Raw genomic sequence first — 19,687 nt, 5'->3', positions numbered from 1 at the left:
ATATAACGAATGTAACAGTGTCGCCCGGTCATTTTTTTGACAGCCAATTTTGCTTGGCAAGCAGTCGAGCCTGATGCAGACAGTTCGAAAGCTATGAAGTGGGATGAAAGTCGGCTCTTGATGCATATTTTGTTGGTGATTTTCCTCGTTTTTCAACTATTCAGCTCGTCGATTCTAGTGTCCTCTCCGGAGGAAACGGTGGTGGAAGGTAAGTTTGATTGAGGTGCTCTTCAAAACATAAAACTCTTATGATTATGGCAAACGCAAAAAAAATCTGAATTCGACAGAGCTGACGTGCTTCGCTACAGTAAATATTTTCCTTTTCTGGCCTCGCTCGAGTTTAACGTGTTGGGTAGATAATCTAATTAGTCAGCAAGGTTGTTCGGCATCTACCCAGCATGGGTACCTTTTTATGCTTATGTTTACCTTTTGCGATCTTTTTAGATTTCTTTATCTGTCGCTCCTGTGGACATGACGTCAGTTTGTCGAACTTCTTACTGAACAAACACAGCCCGCTGGCACTTGGCTTCAGTAATCAGACGTTGTCCACGGGGAAGAAAATTACCGTACAGGAGGTTCAGAATACGCTGGGAATCCGGTTCAAGATAGTAATCGTTCAACAAGCGTACTGTGCTAAAATCGAATCGGTGAGTAAGAACGCCTTTTTATTACAGAATTATTTGTATTGTTGTACTATGTAGTTTATTAATGTTAACGAAAACCTCATAGTTATAACTTTCTTTGGCTCAAAGAAGAAACAATTATTAAGTTTTACAACTAAAAAAATAACTCAATAAGAATTACATACAATCATGTTACATTTATAGTGGATATCGTTGCATTCGTGGTTCCCCGGTTACGCGTGGAAACTTTGCGTGTGTCCCAAGTGTCGAACGCATCTTGGATGGATGTTTGAGCCTATTGAAACTGCCACGTACGATCGTTATTTCCCAACCGAGAAGGGATTCTATGCGCTGATTTACAACAACATCATATCGGAAAAATGTAAGTTTTTGCTTTTTCTCTTAGTGTACGTGGATGCTTTATGGATTACAACAAAAGTAATTGATTTGTGCTTATGAGCATATGTGTACAAAAAAGTGTGTGTTACTGAATTCGATGTGGAATTCGCTAAAGTTTTTCCAATTTTTCGTCCAAATTTTTATCTTCTTTTCATTGTCTTAGTCAATCACCCTTATTATTGTTTACGGACGAACGATACTTTCGAACGAATGCGATTCGTTCGAACCGTTTCTCCATTTGATTTTGCTGGCGTAAATGAGAATGCGCTTCAACTTTCGTTCGAAAGCGCGTTCGTACGTAAACAAGAATACGGGTGAATACTTTGACTAATTCAAGGAAAGCTTTCCTAAACATCTATGGTTTTTGAGGCATCTAACTTTTTTTTAAATCGGAGAAAAAAGTGCTTCAATGTGAACCAGCTTAAAGAATTGGCCTGATGTTGGTCTAAAACCGAGCGTAGGTCAAACATTTTTGTTTTGTAAATAGTATGTCAATAGTGAAAGGTATAAGAAATATAGGCTAAGTGAAAAATGTTACTTTTTAAAAAGGCAATCAATTCTCGTCAGAAAAATTATCCGTTCAATCGATTCTTAATTAATTTTAACTGTTTTCAAGCTTGACTTAACATTCGACCGATTTTGAACCAACATCAGGATAATTTTTCAGGCTGTCGGGAAAGTTGACCTCAGTAAAAGAATTGACTGAAATATTGCGCTTTTTGCACTTTATAAGAGTTCTGCGAGATTTTTTTTCTCACAGTTATCTTTTTCTCACACTCAATACACTCAAAAAAGTTTGATTTTCCGTGTATAATATTTGTGTGTGAGTGCTCAATCTGAAAACAAACAGACGTCAAATCATGGCGGGAATCGATTTAGTGTACACGCTTACATGTGACTCACGAGTAATGGGTTATAATTGGGTAAATTTCAGTAACAAAAATCGATCAACCCGAAATGAGAGTGAGTGTGAGAAAAAGAAGCGGGCAAATCACAATCTAGACATAACTCTTCAAACTCGTGAATTCGGCAATAAAAAAACGAGAAACTTTTTGCCGAAAAAAATTGACTAGATCGGTCATTGCGTTCATGAGCTATGCCGAATCATTGTTTTGACATACTCGACTCTCAGTAAAAACACTGAAGCCCCAAACGCAATACAACGGAACGGCGACGGAAACGGAAAATTTGACAGTTAGCCCATATATTTTCTGTCAAATTTGCCGTTTCCGTCGCCGTTCCGTTATATTGCGTTTGGGGCTTGAGGGTTCACTTTTCCCGTGATTCTTTGACTTATTTTTTCGGCCTCATGAATACTATATGTGATCCGGCCTGATCTTGATTTATAATCGGATAAATGTTAGGCAAACTGAATTTAAAAAAAAATTAGAGGCGTCAAAAAGTATGGATGTTTTGTGAAAGTTGATTTGAGATAAGCTAAAGAATCGATTGAGCGCCTTTTTTTTACGGGAAAGATTAATAACGCAATCGTGCAGTTGATTTGGTTCGTCAATGATTTTTGAGATGTTGAGTTTTTTTCAACACTGGTTGGACCTGGCAGGCACTGATGCGCGTCACAGGGACTGCAGTAGAGCTAACACTCAATAGACGAATCCAAGTAAAAATGAGAAGAAGACAACCGACGAGGCATTTAACAGGTCCCACGCGAGGTCCCACGGTTCAGCATAGAGAGTTCATTTTAAAATGCGCATAATAAATTCTAGACTAAATTTAATTAAAATCTGATTGATGTACGATACAGAAAAGGTTCAAAACTGGAGAATAAATGCATTTTTGGAAAATATACAAAAAATGTAATAAACAAACAAAAATGTACTTCAGAACTTTTTCCGTATCATACATCTAGAATTCATTATATGTAAGTATTTTAAAGTGAGTTTCGTATGCTGAGCCTTAAGATCTGTCAAAGTCAGCACCGTCGGTTGTCTTTTTCTCATTTTTACTTGGATTCGTTTGCTGGGCTTTGATGAACGCTTGGATAACAAGAACATTTTCATGCATGGACTCGAATGTCAGTCAACAATTACATTAAACATGTTTTGTTTTTTCGTTATGCGTTTAGTTAAACAGAGTTGAACATCAAAGGTGGATTGTTTGTAGATACCTAAAATTCCGGTAGTATGTGTACGTAATTAAAAAAGTAATCTTTTTTGTTTTATTTCAGACGTAAACTCATTGCTTATGCGAGAAAAAATCCTCCGAGAGAACTAAATCAATCTAGATTAAACGCAAACTAGCCAACAATGGTCGACCCAAAGAGACACATCAACATCCTCTCAGAGGAGGATCAGCTGTTCTTGAACGAGTGCGAAGAGGAGTTTAAGGATCGCTTTTCGGAGGACGATTCGGCCTTCGTGGCATACTGTGCCCAACCGGCTAGGGCACCGCCGGTCTTGGAACCGTGGCAGAATCGTAACTTTTATGGAGACGGCGGAGGCGGACGGGGCCGATTCAACGATCGGGGTGGCCGCGGCGGTGGTGGACGGTTCAACCACCATCACAATCGCAACCGCGATCATCGAGATCGACCGTATCAGCCGCGTGGAGGGCGGTACAACAATAATAACCGGGGTGGGCGGGACAACAATCGCTACAACTCGGTAGGTAGGAACTACTCGTATTAAGACAGCTGTAAGGTTTTTGTGCACCCTTCACCAAGAGATTTACGTTTTAACCAAATGTGCGTGAGATCAATTTGTAGTTACATTCTTTTAGAGCAATTTCGAAAGATTGTAAATAAATACTGTAAATAAAACATGTTTTATTTTATTTGGAAAGAATCTTATTAGGAACATTCCGACAACTAAAGTTCCAATGTTTTACCCAACGCTCTTTAACATTAACAGGAGGTTTTGTTGAAAAGGCGTATATTCAATTGTTTATTTTGGTTTAATAAATAATTTGAGAAACATTTTGTAGAGCACATGTTGTTAAATTATTTCAAAAATGTTTATGGGACATTTTTGTATCTCTGTGGTAACATTTTGTATAGAATGCTACTAAAAGAAATTCTGAAAAACGAACTTCATTAGACACTTGCTGTGGGATATAGAAGAACCCTTTGATATCCACTTTACCCGTTTTTTGCAGTATATAATTTATTTTCGTGCATCTTTTATCAACAATGATAAAGTAGAGCAAATATTTTTACCTTACAACTTCGTCTTGTACTTAGTGAGCTAACGTTACTCACTTACGGCGAGAAACAAAACAAAGAGATTCCAATTAGATCCGATAGTGTCGATCATCAAAAAGGTAGACGAAATTTTATTCACACTGGTACTTTTTTGTCCGGCCTGGGAAATCCATTTGTTTCCCCCAAAGCATCAGATTGATTGTTAAAGTTCTTGACGGTCAAGTATTCGTCCCGAAACCAGAGTTTGTTACGTTCCGATTTCGAAAGTATCAACTCGATCCGTTGATTAGTATTGCTGCGCATCCTTTTGCTGGGATTCTTCTCACTCACCCTACCTCTGCTCGGTTCGTGTACTCCGAACGAGGTTGGGACTGGGCTGCTGGTACTGCGAAGGCATTGATCGATGCTGTACCAGTAATGGGAAATGTTGACAGGAATACCCAAGGACCACTTGTTGTTGGAGGTGGACTTGGTATGTATTTCAAACCCGAACTGGAGGGTCATACCAATTGACCGTGTGTGATTACAGACTACCCGAACAACATCTGCTGTTATGACGACTCTTATATGAGTCAGATTTGATTCGAGTTCTAGTGATTAGCTAAGTAGCTAACCCCATCAGCTTCTGCATATTTAATTTAATTCTTACAATCTTTGTAGACTAAGCCAGATTTTATAAATATGTACGTCAAAATGATGCTGTTAAATATTACCTACAAGGGGTATACAGCTTTTTCATACATGAATCTCTTCATATGAAAATCCAATTAGAAACCAACTTATGCATGAGAGACAGGTAAAATCGAGTTTATCAGGCCGAGTTTCTAAGAATAGATATAATCTTATTGGAATTTATCTCCATCTGATATGTCGATAGAGTTCGAGCAAAAGGTTTATCATATATAAACAGTCTAGTCATGCTTACTTACTCGAGGTAGTCTGCTTCCATACTAGGTAAAACGGCCTGTTCCTCCGTACACGGGACAAAACAAAGCTCTTAAATGAGACAAAACAAAATTTGCTCTTACCGAGACAAAAACCCCCCAAACTCTTAATTGAGACAAAATGAAACGCCCCCTCAAACAAAACTCTTAATTGAGACAAAATACTACTAATCGCTCGATAGAAGAGAGATGAAAGTAAAACGAATGACATTAGCGTGTCAATTCGAACCTGTGTGGAAAATTCGGCTACCTTTTTTGTTCAAATGTTATTTTTAATAGATTGACTACTGCTTTTTCGTTTTTTTTTAGTTCCAGATTTGACTGGTTTTTGTTTGAACGGAGCTGAAAACAGTCAAGTTCATGTTTCAGTTGTAATATAGCTGAACTTTCAGCCGAGAGTGTTGTATTGAAAACTTCGTGAATTAGATTAGTTTCATGATATATCTGAAATGCTATAATGCAAAACTAATCTCTCAGTATAAATCAATTCGATTTCATGCTGGCAGCTTGAAATTTTCTATATTTAATCCTTACAGCAAGATGGGTACTCAATCCTTGAAAAGAGACCTCTAAGAAGCGCACTGACACGTGCAGCGTTTGATAAATTTGCTGCTTGTTCGGAACGCAAAATTGTAATGATCTGATAGATATTTAGTGCAGTTTTCAGTCCGGCATTGTCAGTAAGTCGTGCCCAAGAATGGATGTGGAAAACTTCCGCTTGACAAAACGATAATCTGCTAAAAAACATGTACTACCTGTCATTCTGAATTGGAATCACTAAATCGTCATACAACATCATCTCCCACAACCTGCGTGGGTGTGAAAGGTGCTTTGGAAATTTGTTCATAGTTTTGAAATGCTGTCTCTTAAATGTATGAATAAGAGCGACGAATCAGACAAAACAAGTAAGCTGCGCGATACTATCTAATATTCATTTCAAGATTGAAGCACTGAAGAAATTTGAGCAGAACATGCTGGAGAAGAAATCGGAGTTCTTCTACGAGGAAATGTACGAGAAGCATCACCCAATCGTCGAAGGTAATGCGCGTAAGTGCGTTTCTCTGAAGGACTCCCGGAGAATCACGATGATGATGAGTGGAGGATGATGAAGCTCTGAAGCAGTTGATCGACATCAGAGAGCAAGGTCCTAGTTTCACATGAGAAATCGAGAATGCTTTCGATAGTTCTGTGTTTGCTTGGTGCACCCGCATTCAAGTGTATTCAAGGGGAGATAATATTCAATTCATTCATTTTATATATTGATCAAACTTAGTACGCGCTCGATGGCTGTATGCAATCGAGGAAGATGCGTGTGTGTGCCGGCGTGCAGGGAGACTGGCGGCACGAGCGACCTGGAACAAGACATTACATGCTACGGACAACACGGAATGTACAACCATCATGATAGATGCATCATAGGTAGAACTTCTTTTGTCTGGATTCCCATATCAATCGGAAATTTGGTGAGCTAGTTCCAATTAATTTATTCAACAATTTAGATTGCTGAAACAGATTGTTAGACAGATGATAGAATTTATGTAAAATTTCATATTTATTGCTGTTTGGGCATAAATAGCTGTATTCACCCTGGTTTATAACGACCACTACAGATAAAAGATGATTGAATGTAAAATACTTTGGAATAAATAAATAGTAGTCATATCTCCTCCACCATGGCTGGATGGTCCAAAAACGGTGGTCTTTTATTTTACCTGACTAACACACAACGTATTTTTAGGGTCCTATCCGCTGCGCAATCAATTGCTTTGTGGTCATGGTTTTTTCCAGAGCTCTGTGAATGTAGTTTTTTCAGATCTTTTTTCTTTTTTTATGAACAAGCTCAATATCTTTTTATACATTCTATTAACATGTGTTAAACTTTCACTGTAATTAGATTTTTATTTGTAAAATTTAATGTGCTCCTTTGATCAATGTTTGTGCCCCCCATTTTAAATGACAAAATTATCCATGATACGTTAGGAAATCCTGCTAGGGGAGTTAGTCAGTAGGCGCAGTTTCACGCAACGTGGCACATCACGCCACGCTGCACTGCAATCAGGTGTTAGGGCGCGCTAAAAGCGCAAGGTATGCATAATTAGTTGATAAAAGCGAACCAGCAGCGTGGCTCGCTCTCTTTCTTGGTATAGATTTCATAGTAAGTAGTTGATAAGTGAAGTGCGCGGTAATAAAGTATTTTAAAGTTTAGTTTTTAAAAACTTGTTCGTGTCAAAGAAATCCCTAACTGGTGTCAGAAGTGGGATCGCGAGTGTTTGTGGTGTTTAAAAAAGAGATATCGACAACAGCTCCCGCCTCAAGGAACCCAGAAGCTGAAAAGGCAACCGGACGACGAACGATATCCGCCATATCGCAACCAACGGATGTTCTTCAAACTCACGTAAGTTTTACCGCTTCTTCTACCCTTTAGTCAGTGATTTAAGTGATAGAGTGCGTTAGGGGTCGTTCAACAATGATGTCACAAGTTTTAGGGGGGGGGAGGGGGTCTAAGATTTGGTGACACTGCATATACTAGGTATACAAAAAAGCGTGACAGAGGGGGGAGGAGGGGTCTAGAAATCTCAAAAAGTAGTGGACGTCATATTTGAATCATCCCTTAATAGTTTCACGAGATGGCCCCCACTACTAGAAACGAAGAGATTGAGCAGCTCAAGACTATGGTCGAAGAGCTTAAGTTGCAACTTGCAACACATAACAAAAACGACCACGACTTTGAAATGAACGAGCTTCAGTCCGAACTGATCGAGCTACGTACACAAATGACGGTCAGAAATACACAGGTCGGAGATGCGTTCAAGCTTCCCGATCCGTTTAAATTCTTGTCCGAATTTTCGGGCAACAAGAAGGAGCTCGCAGCATGGCTCGAAGAGGTCGATGACCTCTATAACGACTTTAAGGTCAAAACTCAAAATGGGGGGTACTCCCTCTCCAGCCTATACGTAAGGGCTATTAAAAACAAAATCAAAGGGGAAGCTCGCACGCTTCTTTGTGCTAATGGCAACCCCAATACAATAGACGGTATCAAAAAGATACTAGACAGATAGATACTAGAAGATACGAACAAGATTTCACCACAAACCTATCCACCTTATTCCGCATGCGGAAAGGGGTTAGAAAACATGTTCGCTTCTATAATGAAATGAAAGAAACAAATACCAGGTTGAAGGCAAACCTTCAATCGAAACCACTTACAGTTCATGAGGTAATTGAAATTATCACTGTGGCAAAATATCTGGATAACATCCAGGAACCACTGAGTTCCATTATTCGGAACTCAAAACCGAGAATTTTAGAGGAAGCATACCAGGCGGGAATCACTACCCACTACCTCGTTGCAGTATGCCTGCGCTCAAAACTCTCGACGGTGTACAACACGCGTCGAAGTCGGACGCCGCGGCTTAACATTGGGCGGCTACAAGATGGTAGACTAGCCCAAGAATACGCGCAGCAGCTGGAAGTGGCACTTCCAACGGAAGAGCAGCTAGGCGCAGCGTCTCGAAGATGGCTGGAGAGATATTCGATCCGCCATTGGTAGCACCGCAACCGCTGCACTTGGCACGGTGCCCCCGGATCAGAGAAACGACTGGTATGACGGCGAATGTGAGCAGTTAGTGGAAGAGAAGAATGCAGCATGGGCGAGATTGTTGCAACACCGCACGAGGGCGAACGAGGCACGATATAAACAGGCGCGGAACAGACAAAACTCGATTTTCCGGAGGAAAAAGCGCCAGCAGGAAGATCGAGACCGTGAAGAAACGGAGCAACTGTACCGCGCTAATAACACACGAAAGTTCTATGAGAAGTTAAACCGTTCACGTAAGGGCCACGTGCCACAGCCTGATATGTGTAAGGACATAAACGGGAACCTTCTTACGAACGAGCGTGAGGTGCTCCAAAGGTGGCGGCAGCACTACGAAGAACACCTGAATGGCGATGTGGCAGACGAAGATGGCGGTATGGTGATGGACCTGGGAGAACGCGCGCAGGACATAATTCTACCGGCTCCGGATCTCCAGGAAATCCAGGAGGAGATTGGCCGGCTGAAGAACAACAAAGCCCCTGGGGTTGACCAACTACCAGGAGAGCTATTTAAACACGGTGGTGAGGCACTGGCTAGAGCGCTGCACTGGGTCATTACCAAGATTTGGGAGGAGGAAGTTTTGCCGCAGGAGTGGATGGAAGGTGTCGTGTGTCCCATCTACAAAAAGGGCGATAAGCTGGATTGTAGCAACTACCGCGCAATCACATTGCTGAACGCCGCCTACAAGGTACTCTCCCAAATTTTATGCCGTCGACTAGCACCAACTGCAAGGGAGTTCGTGGGGCAGTACCAGGCGGGTTTATGGGCGAACGCTCCACCACGGACCAGGTGTTCGCCATTCGCCAAGTACTGCAGAAATGCCGCGAATACAACGTGCCCACACATCATCTATTCATCGACTTCAAAGCCGCATATGATACAATCGATCGGGACCAGCTATGGCAGCTAATGCACGAACACGGTTTTCCAGATAAACTGACACGGTTGATCAAAGCGACGATGGATCGGGTGATGTGCGTAGTTCGAGTTTCAGGGGCATTCTCGAGTCCCTTCGAAACCCGCAGAGGGTTACGGCAAGGTGATGGTCTTTCGTGTTTGCTATTCAACATCGCTTTAGAAGGGGTAATACGAAGAGCAGGGATTAACACGAGTGGTACAATTTTGAATAAGTCCGTCCAGCTATTTGGTTTCGCCGACGACATAGATATTATGGCACGTAACTTTGAGAAGATGGAGGAAGCCTACATCAGACTGAAGAGGGAAGCTAAGCGGATCGGACTAGTCATCAACACGTCGAAGACGAAGTACATGATAGGAAGAGGTTCAAGAGAAGACAATGTGAGCCACCCACCGCGAATTTGCATCGGTGGTGACGAAATCGAGGTGGTAGAAGAATTTGTGTACTTGGGCTCACTGGTGACTGCCGAAAATGACACCAGCAGAGAAATTCGGAGACGCATAGTGGCTGGAAATCGTACGTACTTTGGACTCCGCAAGACGCTCCGATCGAATAGAGTTCGCCGCCGTACCAAACTGACAATCTACAAAACGCTAATTAGACCGGTAGTCCTCTACGGACACGAGACCTGGACGATGCTCGTGGAGGACCAACGCGCACTTGGAGTTTTCGAAAGGAAAGTGCTGCGTACCATCTATGGTGGGGTGCAGATGGCGGACGGTACGTGGAGGAGGCGAATGAACCACGAATTGCATCAGCTGTTGGGAGAACCATCCATCGTTCACACCGCGAAAATCGGACGACTGCGATGGGCCGGGCACGTAGCCAGAATGTCGGACAGTAACCCGGTGAAAATGGTTCTCGACAACGATCCGACGGGCACAAGAAGGCGAGGTGCGCAGCGGGCAAGGTGGATCGATCAGGTGGAAGATGACTGGCGGATCCTCCGTAGACTGCGTGGTTGGCGACGTGTAGCCATGGACCGAGCCGAATGGAGAAGACTCTTATATACCGCACAGGCCACTTCGGCCTTAGTCTGATTAAATAATAATAATAAACCAGGCGGGAATCGCGTAATAAACCCTATTATTCAAATCAAACTTACACGGGGAAACACAAAACATTTAAACCACAAAGTACAAACTCGAGTAGTCAGCAGCCAATGCAACCTAACGCCTCGCAACCTAATCCGCATAAACAATATTCGTTCAGGAAGCCAGTCTTTCAGCCGAAGCCACGCGCTGAAGCTCATAATAATGAAGTGGAAGAGTTAAATGAACCAGAGCCTCCGATTGAGATTCCTACAGAAAATGATGACCTGGAGTACTCTGATGAGGAACTGAATTTTCAAGCTGCCAGAGGACCGAAGAACAAATCATGAACTTTATTCCGTATGTACGTTTCCCGACAACAAAAGGAATCTTAAATTTCTTAGTTGATACGGGAGCCAATAAATCCTACATTAATCCCGAGCACGTGAAGCAGGCGAAAACCGTTAACAATCCATCCATCGTTACTAATAAAAACGGCAAATTTTTGATTGACAAAATGGTTCACGCGAACCTTTTCTCTGATAGTTTCCCCGAAAAACTGCCGTATTACGTTTTCAAGTTCCATAAGTTCTTTGATAGACTTATTGGATATGAAAATTTATCTAGAATGAAAGCTGTAATTGACACCAAACGCCATCATTTGACAATTGGAAATAAGTCGTACGAGTTCTCGAAATATTATCCTTCTTCAGTAAACTTCCATATTCAAGAGAACTCTATAGTCCCCATTTGTACTACAAGTAACGGTACATTTTTGATTGAGGAAGAGATAAATTTATCGCCTCAGGTTACTTTGAAACCTGGATTGTATTCAGCTGAAGGTAACAGAGCCATGGTTCACCTTTCGAATAAGTCAAAATTAGTTTCACAAAAGATAGACCCATTTTGTAATGATAGCTTCGCAATAACGAACGAGAAATTACCCAAACTCAACTTCCCGAGCGATCATATGAACGGCGAGGAGAAAACTCGGTTGATTCAGACTCTACGTCCCTTTAGAGACGTATTTTTTCAAGAGGGTAAACATCTAAGTTTTACCCATCAAGTGAAACACAAGATCACAACTTCAGATGACACCCCTATCCATCAGAAGACTTATAAGTATCCCTATCACCTACGAAAGGTGGTAGCAGAACAGATTCAAAAACTATTGGAGACAGGGATAGTTAGAGAATCTTGCTCGCCTTGGACATCACCCATTTGGGTAGTGCCCAAGAAAATGGACAATTCTGGGCAGCAGAAGTATAGAATTGTCATCGATTACAGGAAGTTGAACGAAAAAACTCCTGCTGATAGATATTCGATTCCAGAAATTAGTGAAATTCTGGACCGACTTGGCCAAGCACTATACTTCACAGTGTTGGATCTCGCTAGCGGTTTCCACCAAATCGAGATCGGTCCTGTTGACGTTCCGAAAACGGCCTTCAATGTAGATGGAGGTAAATTCGAATTCGTTCGAATGCCTTTTGGGCTGAAAAACGCCCCCGCTACATTTCAAAGGCTCATGAACTCCGTCCTACGGAAGCACTTGAATATTAGATGTTTCGTCTACATGGACGATATTATAATATTCTCGCGCTCGTTAGAAGAGCACCTTCAAGACATAAGGAAAGTCCTGCAAACTTTAAGAGAATCTAACCTGAAGGTACAAAGCGATAAATCTGAGTTTCTTCGGAAAGAGGTTGAATTCCTCGGTCACATGGTGACCACGGAAGGAGTTAAACCTAACCCTAAGAAAATCGAGGCCATTAAAACCTGGCCCTTGCCTAAGAATACGAAGGAATTGAAATCATTTTTAGGAACGATAAGCTATTACAGGCGATTCATTCCGCGTTTTGCCCATGTTGCAAAACCAATGACCTCCAAGCTTAGAGGTAAAAGTAAGTCAATCGAAATCGACGACGCTTTCAAAAAAGCATTTGATAAACTAAAGGAAATCATGACGTCAGATCTTATATTGGCATATCCTGATTTTGAGCAACCGTTTATTTTGACGACGGATGCCTCCAACGTTGCCATTGGAGGGGTCCTATCACAAAACATTGAAAATAGGGAAAAACCGATCGCATATCTTTCTCAGACTTTGTCAAAGGCGGAAGAGAAATACTCCGCCACTGCCAAAGAGTTACTCGCGATCTACTTTGCTGCCAAAACATTTCGTCCTTATTTATACGGCAGAACATTTACCATATACACAGATCATGAGCCCCTCACTAAAGAATTAAAACTCACAGACGCGACAGGACGGGTTACCCGACAACGGCTATACTTAGAACAATTCGATTTTAAACTCATCTATAAACGAGGCAAACAAAATGTAGTAGCCGACGGATTGTCTAGAATTCCTCCCATTGAACTTAATAATCAAACTGTTCTCGAAAATGAATTCTTCGAGAACCACCCTGCTTATGACCCTGAAATAATAAACCAATTTAAATTACAGATAATCCTAAGGGTCAGTGATGACAGTAGGAAAAGTCCCCATATCAACATTTCAATATTTCCAGGATACACACGGCATATATTCCATCAAAAAGAATACACCGAGGCGGACCTTTTCAGGATTCTGAAAGAATGCCTAATCCCAGGCACCAACAATGGAATATTCGCTCCTGTTGACATCGTCTTATCCTGTAAACGTATCATTTCTGACAATTTTAACCCCGGCATGAAAATCCATTTCTCGAATCTTAAACTTCCGGACATCATCTCCGAGAAAGAACAAATTGACTTCATTAACAAATGCCATAATTTCAACCATAGATGTTGGAAAATTACATACGAGGAAGTCAAGAAGTCGGTGTTCTTCCCCGGAATGATCCCCAAGATCAAGAACTTTGTAAAAAACTGTAAAGACTGCAAATTTTCGAAATATGAGCGAAAACCATTTAAGATCGAGATCACAAGACGGATGTATGAAAAACCACTTGAAAATATCTTCATTGATGTTTATGTAAAAGAAGGTGAAAAGTTTCTAACACTTGTCGACTCTTTCTCAAAGTTCGCCCAGATTTATAAAATTTGCAATGAAACATCGGAAGAACTAATTGAAACCCTCACGGAATACTTCAAAACGTTCGGCATACCAAAATTCACATGTGATCAAGCAACTTCATTTAGAAGTCAAAATTTTAGAGCTTTTCTGGAAACACACGGTGTTGCCATTCACTATGCTAGTAGTAGCAACAGTAATGGCATAATCGAGAGGTTCCACAACACGCTTTTGGAAATGTATATGGCAAACAGGAGAAAGGTGGACGAACTAACACTCTATCAGGGATTATCTCTGATCACAGCTATATACAACGACAGTAAACACTCCACTACACAGCTCACTCCCCGACAGATAATTTTTGGCAACGCGACCTCTCTAAATCTTGACGACATAAATTTAACGAAACAAAGAGATGATATTTCACAGGAAGTTAGGAAACACAATGCAATCAGGGCTCAAGAAATCTTAGTTAAAACAAAAGCCAAGCCGTCTCCATATCACGACAGATACAGGGCGATAGACATTCAAGAACAACACAAAAAGGCGATTACGGACACAACAAATATCAAAATACATAAAAAACATATCAAAAAACCATCGAAGTGACGAGAGTTTACTCCCTCTATCTGATTTCAGACTATGTATCTTGATTCAAACAACCTGGACCGACATAAGAGTACATGACCTAAACCGTAACCCAGTCGCCATCATACCCCTTGGAGAAGCCAGAATAAGCAATAGTTACCTACGAATAGTTCACCCCATAAACTTAGGACAATTAGGAGATTACATAGCGGAAATCGATGACGTGACGCAGAATGCTATCAACAAAGACAAACCGCTTAGTAATATTCTGAAAATTAAGCTTCATAGACTGCACTCTATTATATCAAAGGTTAGGCCCATGAACAGGAATAGACGTTGGGAAGCTCTAGGGAAAGCATGGAAGTATATTTCAGGAAGTCCTGACGCGGAAGATTTAAAAATTATAAATGTGACAACGAATTCCTTGATTGATCAAAACGACAGGCAAATTAGAATCAACATAGCAATCGAACATAGACTCAAAAACATTACTGAAAAACTCGATTCTTTGATTAAATATCAGGGAAACCTTACTGCAGGGACTTTAGATGGATTTGACCCTATAAACCTCCTTTTCAACTTAGATGAACTAATCTATCAGCTAGAAATCATAGAGGAAGCAGTCACCCTAGCCAGGAGAAATATCCCCAGCAGCCGCATCATCAGCTCTAGCGAGCTAATCACCGCCAAGAAATTTCTTTCCCACGATGGCCTTGAACAACACAGCATGGACAGCATTTTGGACATCGCCAGTGTGTACGTAATCTACAGCAAGGACATGATTATCTATACCCTCAAAATCCCAAGGATTAAAAACGTTATCTCAAAATTTAACTGCACGCATAGTAGTTTGCGACGGACCAACACCCTATCTTTCTAAAACTCCATGTTCCAAAGCCAAGGATATGTTTATATGCTCCAGCACGCAAACAGAACCAATGACGGAGTGTATTCAACAGCTGACTACCGGAAAACCAGCATATTGCAACGTAGAACGAACGTATGGAAAAAATTTCATCAAAAGAGTGGACGACGCAAACATTGTGGTTAACGCCGCAGATCATGTCATCAAACTGCTCATGTCATCAAACTGCTCAGCCCAGGAACGTAAACTACAAGGATCGTTCCTTATACAATTTCAACAATGTACATTGAAGCTCGATGATGAGGAATGTGCAAACCACAAATACGATGCGCAGCCCCATTCGTTTATCCCAACAACAGGGTTGAAGGTAACTCCAGTTAAATTCATAAATCGTCTTCCATTGGAGCTTTTACAGGAGCAGCATTTAGAACACCGAGACAACATAGCACACCTCAATTTGACAACCGAAAGCATTCATTGGAAAATAAATTTGTTCGGGTGGCTGTCCTTTGGAACATTCTCAACGCTAACGATCATCATTATCATTGTTATCATCGTCGGGGTTCTGAAGTTTATCACCTGGAAAAGATTTGATGCTTCCGCATTCCCACAATCGGCACAGGCCAAACAGCAGCCAGAAAAGGGTAAAACATCAGAGGTCAACGTAGAAGTTTCTCCAACGAGGTATCCCAGGTTGATTCCACAACCGTAATTTGAAAGCCGAGGACGACTTTCCAGCAGACGGGGTGCCGTTAGGAAATCCTGCTAGGAGAGCTAGTCAGTAGGCGCAGTTTCACGCAACGTGGCACATCACGCCACGCTGCACTGCAATCAGGTGTTAGGGCGCGCTAAAAGCGCAAGGTATGCATAATTAGTTGATAAAAGCGAACCAGCAGCGTGGCTCGCTCTCTTTCTTGGTATAGATTTCATAGTAAGTAGTTGATAAGTGAAGTGCGCGGTAATAAAGTATTTTAAAGTTTAGTTTTTAAAAACTTGTTCGTGTCAAAGAAATCCCTAACTATAAGAGACAAAATAATGTCAGTTAGCCTTTGTGAAGAAATGTTGATAGTTTTTTTCGTTTTTGCAAAACATCTTGGTGTATTTAGGCATAAGGGTTAGAAAAAAAAGGTTGCTTGAAATCATCATATTTTGAATAACCGGAACCATCGGACGCAGAATTTCGTCTAGTTTTCTATCTTTATCCCAAATGTTAAATTTGTTCACAGACACCGGAGACGTTGCAGGTTTTCCAATAGTATATTAAAATGTATTTTTGCTTGTCCTAAGTTAAGGCGTGAAATTCCATCTTGTTGTATGCATTTCCCAGAAACTAAAACTGATTTTCCGACCAACGTTGACTGCAGGAATGTTCAGACATATGACCATTTCCGTGAAAATGATCAAATGCCAAGAGACCGGAATCGTGCGAATATGGGTATCAAATTTTATAGCTATGCAAGAAACTTTTTTTTGGATCATAGTTTCAACTGCCTTTCTTAGAGTAAAATCAGCAGTGATTCAAATCGTTCGGGGTTGTAAGTTTGAATATGAATCTGAAACATTCATTTTCCCAGCAGCTGTTCTAGATTCATTTATTATACCAGTCAACTGTCAAAAAAATAAAACTGGTAAAACGCTCAGTTCTATTTTCTCCAGATTTGAACCACGATTGAATCACGAGATTCAAATATTTTTCAATTGTTTTGGTGTATGAACGCGTCATTTCATCTACGAATCAATCCACTTTGCAGTTACGGTGCCTTTTTTGGCAGCAACATAATGAATTTTTTTATTAAAAGTTTGAAAAACATGAATTGAACACTGCTGGGGAAACCAGCGAGTTTGTTCTATTTTGCTCCAGATTCAAACTAGAATAGTGGTCGAAAATTTAGAAGGAAACTGAATCACTCCTGATTTCACTCTTATAACAGGTACCAGGTTGTAGAACCGTCACGGTGTAAAAAATGGATTATTATTGAAGTTTCATGTACCTCTAATTTTTTTCCCAGAAAGTTAGGCAAGGTCATTAGAAATAGGGTATGCAGTGTTTCAAAATATTTCACCGGCGATTTTTTGAAAAATGTCATTTTTATTGTTTTCTACCCTAACATGTATATTAGAGTGGGGCGTCATGGTCATTTTTTCAAATCAATGGTTTTTCGAAGCCATTCTAGGTCCTGACCAACTGTGCAGAATTTGGGACCGATTGGTTGCTTCCTCGCTTTCCGCATCGCGTTTGAAGTTTGTATGGAAATTAGTATGGGAGAACGTATATTTTTGCATTTCTACTACTAGAGGCTTCAGTTCATCGTAAACCAAGTGGCACATTGCGTTAAAGTATAGCTCAAAGGATGCCGAAAAACTTTGCTGAAGAAGGCACGTTGCTAGAACGTCCACGAAAAAAGTTATAACGCTTCGAACATTGACTGTTCAAACCATATGCAAATAATCGTTTATTCTGCCAGCACTGCCATACTACGTAGACCAATAATTTAACTGAGTGTTATTTCAAAATAATTGATCTTATTGGGCTTTAGAGCTAATGGGAGCTATCCGGAATCATTTCACAAAGAAAAAAATCCGACGAGAAGGAAGATGGGTTTTACCCTTCGAGAACCATAGGTTGTCCGGTAGTGCTGGCAGAAACATTGATTTCTTGCATATGGTTTACACAATCAATTTTCGAAACGTAATAACTTTTTTTGTAGACCTTCCAGCTATGTACCTTCTTCGGCAAAGTCTTTCGGCATGTTGCACACTAGATGCTAACGTATTGAGTCCAAGGATGTTAACGATCATTCAGTAATTTGCGTTCGATCATTTAGTAGTTTGTCAATAACACATTCCAGAAGCTGAATTTAAAAATATGTTGTATGGTGGACTTCTAGTGCGAAGGTTTTTCTACAACTTTGCCTAATGGTTCGTTATTAGTTCTTTTTTTTTTTGAATTTCTTTCAGCAAGTATCATCTATTTCGTGTCCATGTACCACGTGGACAGGTTTTGGTCAGTCTAAGATACCCCGCTTCCCCCGCGAGGACATCTGCTAATATAAATTTTCAAAAAATTGTGTGAACCATGGACATTTGCCATATACCCCCTCCTCCTAAACTGTCCACGTTGCATATGGACAGCCCCTTCCAGCCTTGTTAACTTGTTGTATTCACAAGTATTTCTTCTGACATTCGCACTAGATGGCCAGCCCTTTATTAGTCTGCATATTTTTAGTATTCAAAATATATTTCTTTAGATACAGAGTCTCATCATTTCTGTTGCATAATCCATGTACAAGAAACTCACTGAATATTGTTCGCAGCATATTTTGCTTGAAAACTCGAAAGCTTCCTGGCTTGCCTCTCACAGTTTTCACACTTCATGTCCGAAATAGGCTATATGATAAACTCAGGCTTTATACAGAGCGTATTTCATTTCCGACTGCATGTTACCGAAGCTAAGCTCTTGCTACAAGCACAACTGTCCCATATTTGAGTGATTCCATTTCTCTGTGGGTCATTCATACTTTTATGGGCAGCAATCCACAAGCATTCTAAGAAAAAAATTCCCCAACATCTCTAACCAACATTTCTATTTCCAACTATTACTATTTTTTCTATCTATAACAATGTTCTTTGTATTTGTAGAGTAAATTACCGTCTCAATCTTCAGTATGACAAAAGTTTCCACCTGGTTTCCCAGGTTTCCACCATTTTATCTGGTACATGGTTTCGTGTAGAGACAGAAATTAGCTTAGTGTTGCTTATGCTTAGATAGTGCTTGAAGGGGATGTGTTTGAATGTATAGAATTAAAATACCTTTGAAATGTTGGTAAAGACTGACAATGAAGTTTACTGTGCATTATTTCTGTTGTGAATTAAGTTACCTCCGGCGTACCTAACCAGTATTAAGCCTAAGTTAGGTCTTGTATAATACAGGCGGAAACAAAATTCGCTCTTTATAATACCTTAATGCTGCAGGTGGGCTATTACGGACATGAAACGTAAAGAGGCAGAGCCGGAAGCTTCAGGATTTTCCGAGCGGAAGGTGCTGCGTACAATACATAGTTGGGGATCACTAAAGGACGTGCGATAACAAGGAAAATCATATATTCAAAGAAGAAAATATCATGAATCTTATAAAATACGGCGCACTTTAGTGGGCAGTTCATCTAGTGCAAATGTCAGAGGATACTATCGCAAATATTCACCAGATAAATGTCAGAAGACACTATTGCAAATATTCATCAGACAACAGTATAGATGCCGGAGATAGACAATTGTTGATAACGCAAAAGTTAAAAAAACACAAGAAATACAGAAAAACAATATTCTTCTAAATTTTAGACCCGTTTCAAGATCACTTTTTTCTTTTGAATCGCCGATTAAATATTTTTAAACACCCCGTACCTCATTTCTGGTGACCTTGTACACCTTTTTGCGAAAAAAACAGAGGTAGATGAAACTTCGATTAATAACTCATTCTTTTTACACCATGGCGTATATGATCGTCAACAAAAACTTTTTGAAATCTGAACAAATAAAATTGAAAAAAAAAAAAT

At 40.5% G+C, this 19,687-nt stretch overlaps 1 protein-coding gene across 1 annotated transcript; it reads left to right on the top strand.

The window, feature by feature from the left end:
- The first annotated feature begins 50 nt into the window (after window positions 1–50).
- Window positions 51–3,389, top strand: LOC134226975 (uncharacterized). Its single transcript, XM_062708141.1, has 4 exons — window positions 51–208; window positions 445–647; window positions 828–1,005; window positions 3,208–3,389. Exons 1-4 carry the CDS (start codon window positions 94–96, stop codon window positions 3,252–3,254), a joined length of 543 nt encoding a protein of 180 aa, XP_062564125.1. The 5' UTR covers window positions 51–93; the 3' UTR covers window positions 3,255–3,389.
- Window positions 3,390–19,687: the final 16,298 nt, after the last annotated feature.

This window comes from Armigeres subalbatus, chromosome 3, assembly GCF_024139115.2.
Source record: "Armigeres subalbatus isolate Guangzhou_Male chromosome 3, GZ_Asu_2, whole genome shotgun sequence".
Taxonomy (NCBI): Eukaryota; Metazoa; Arthropoda; class Insecta; order Diptera; family Culicidae; genus Armigeres; species Armigeres subalbatus.
Note: the sequence above shows the minus strand (reverse complement) of the source record. Positions and strands in the feature narration are given on the sequence as shown.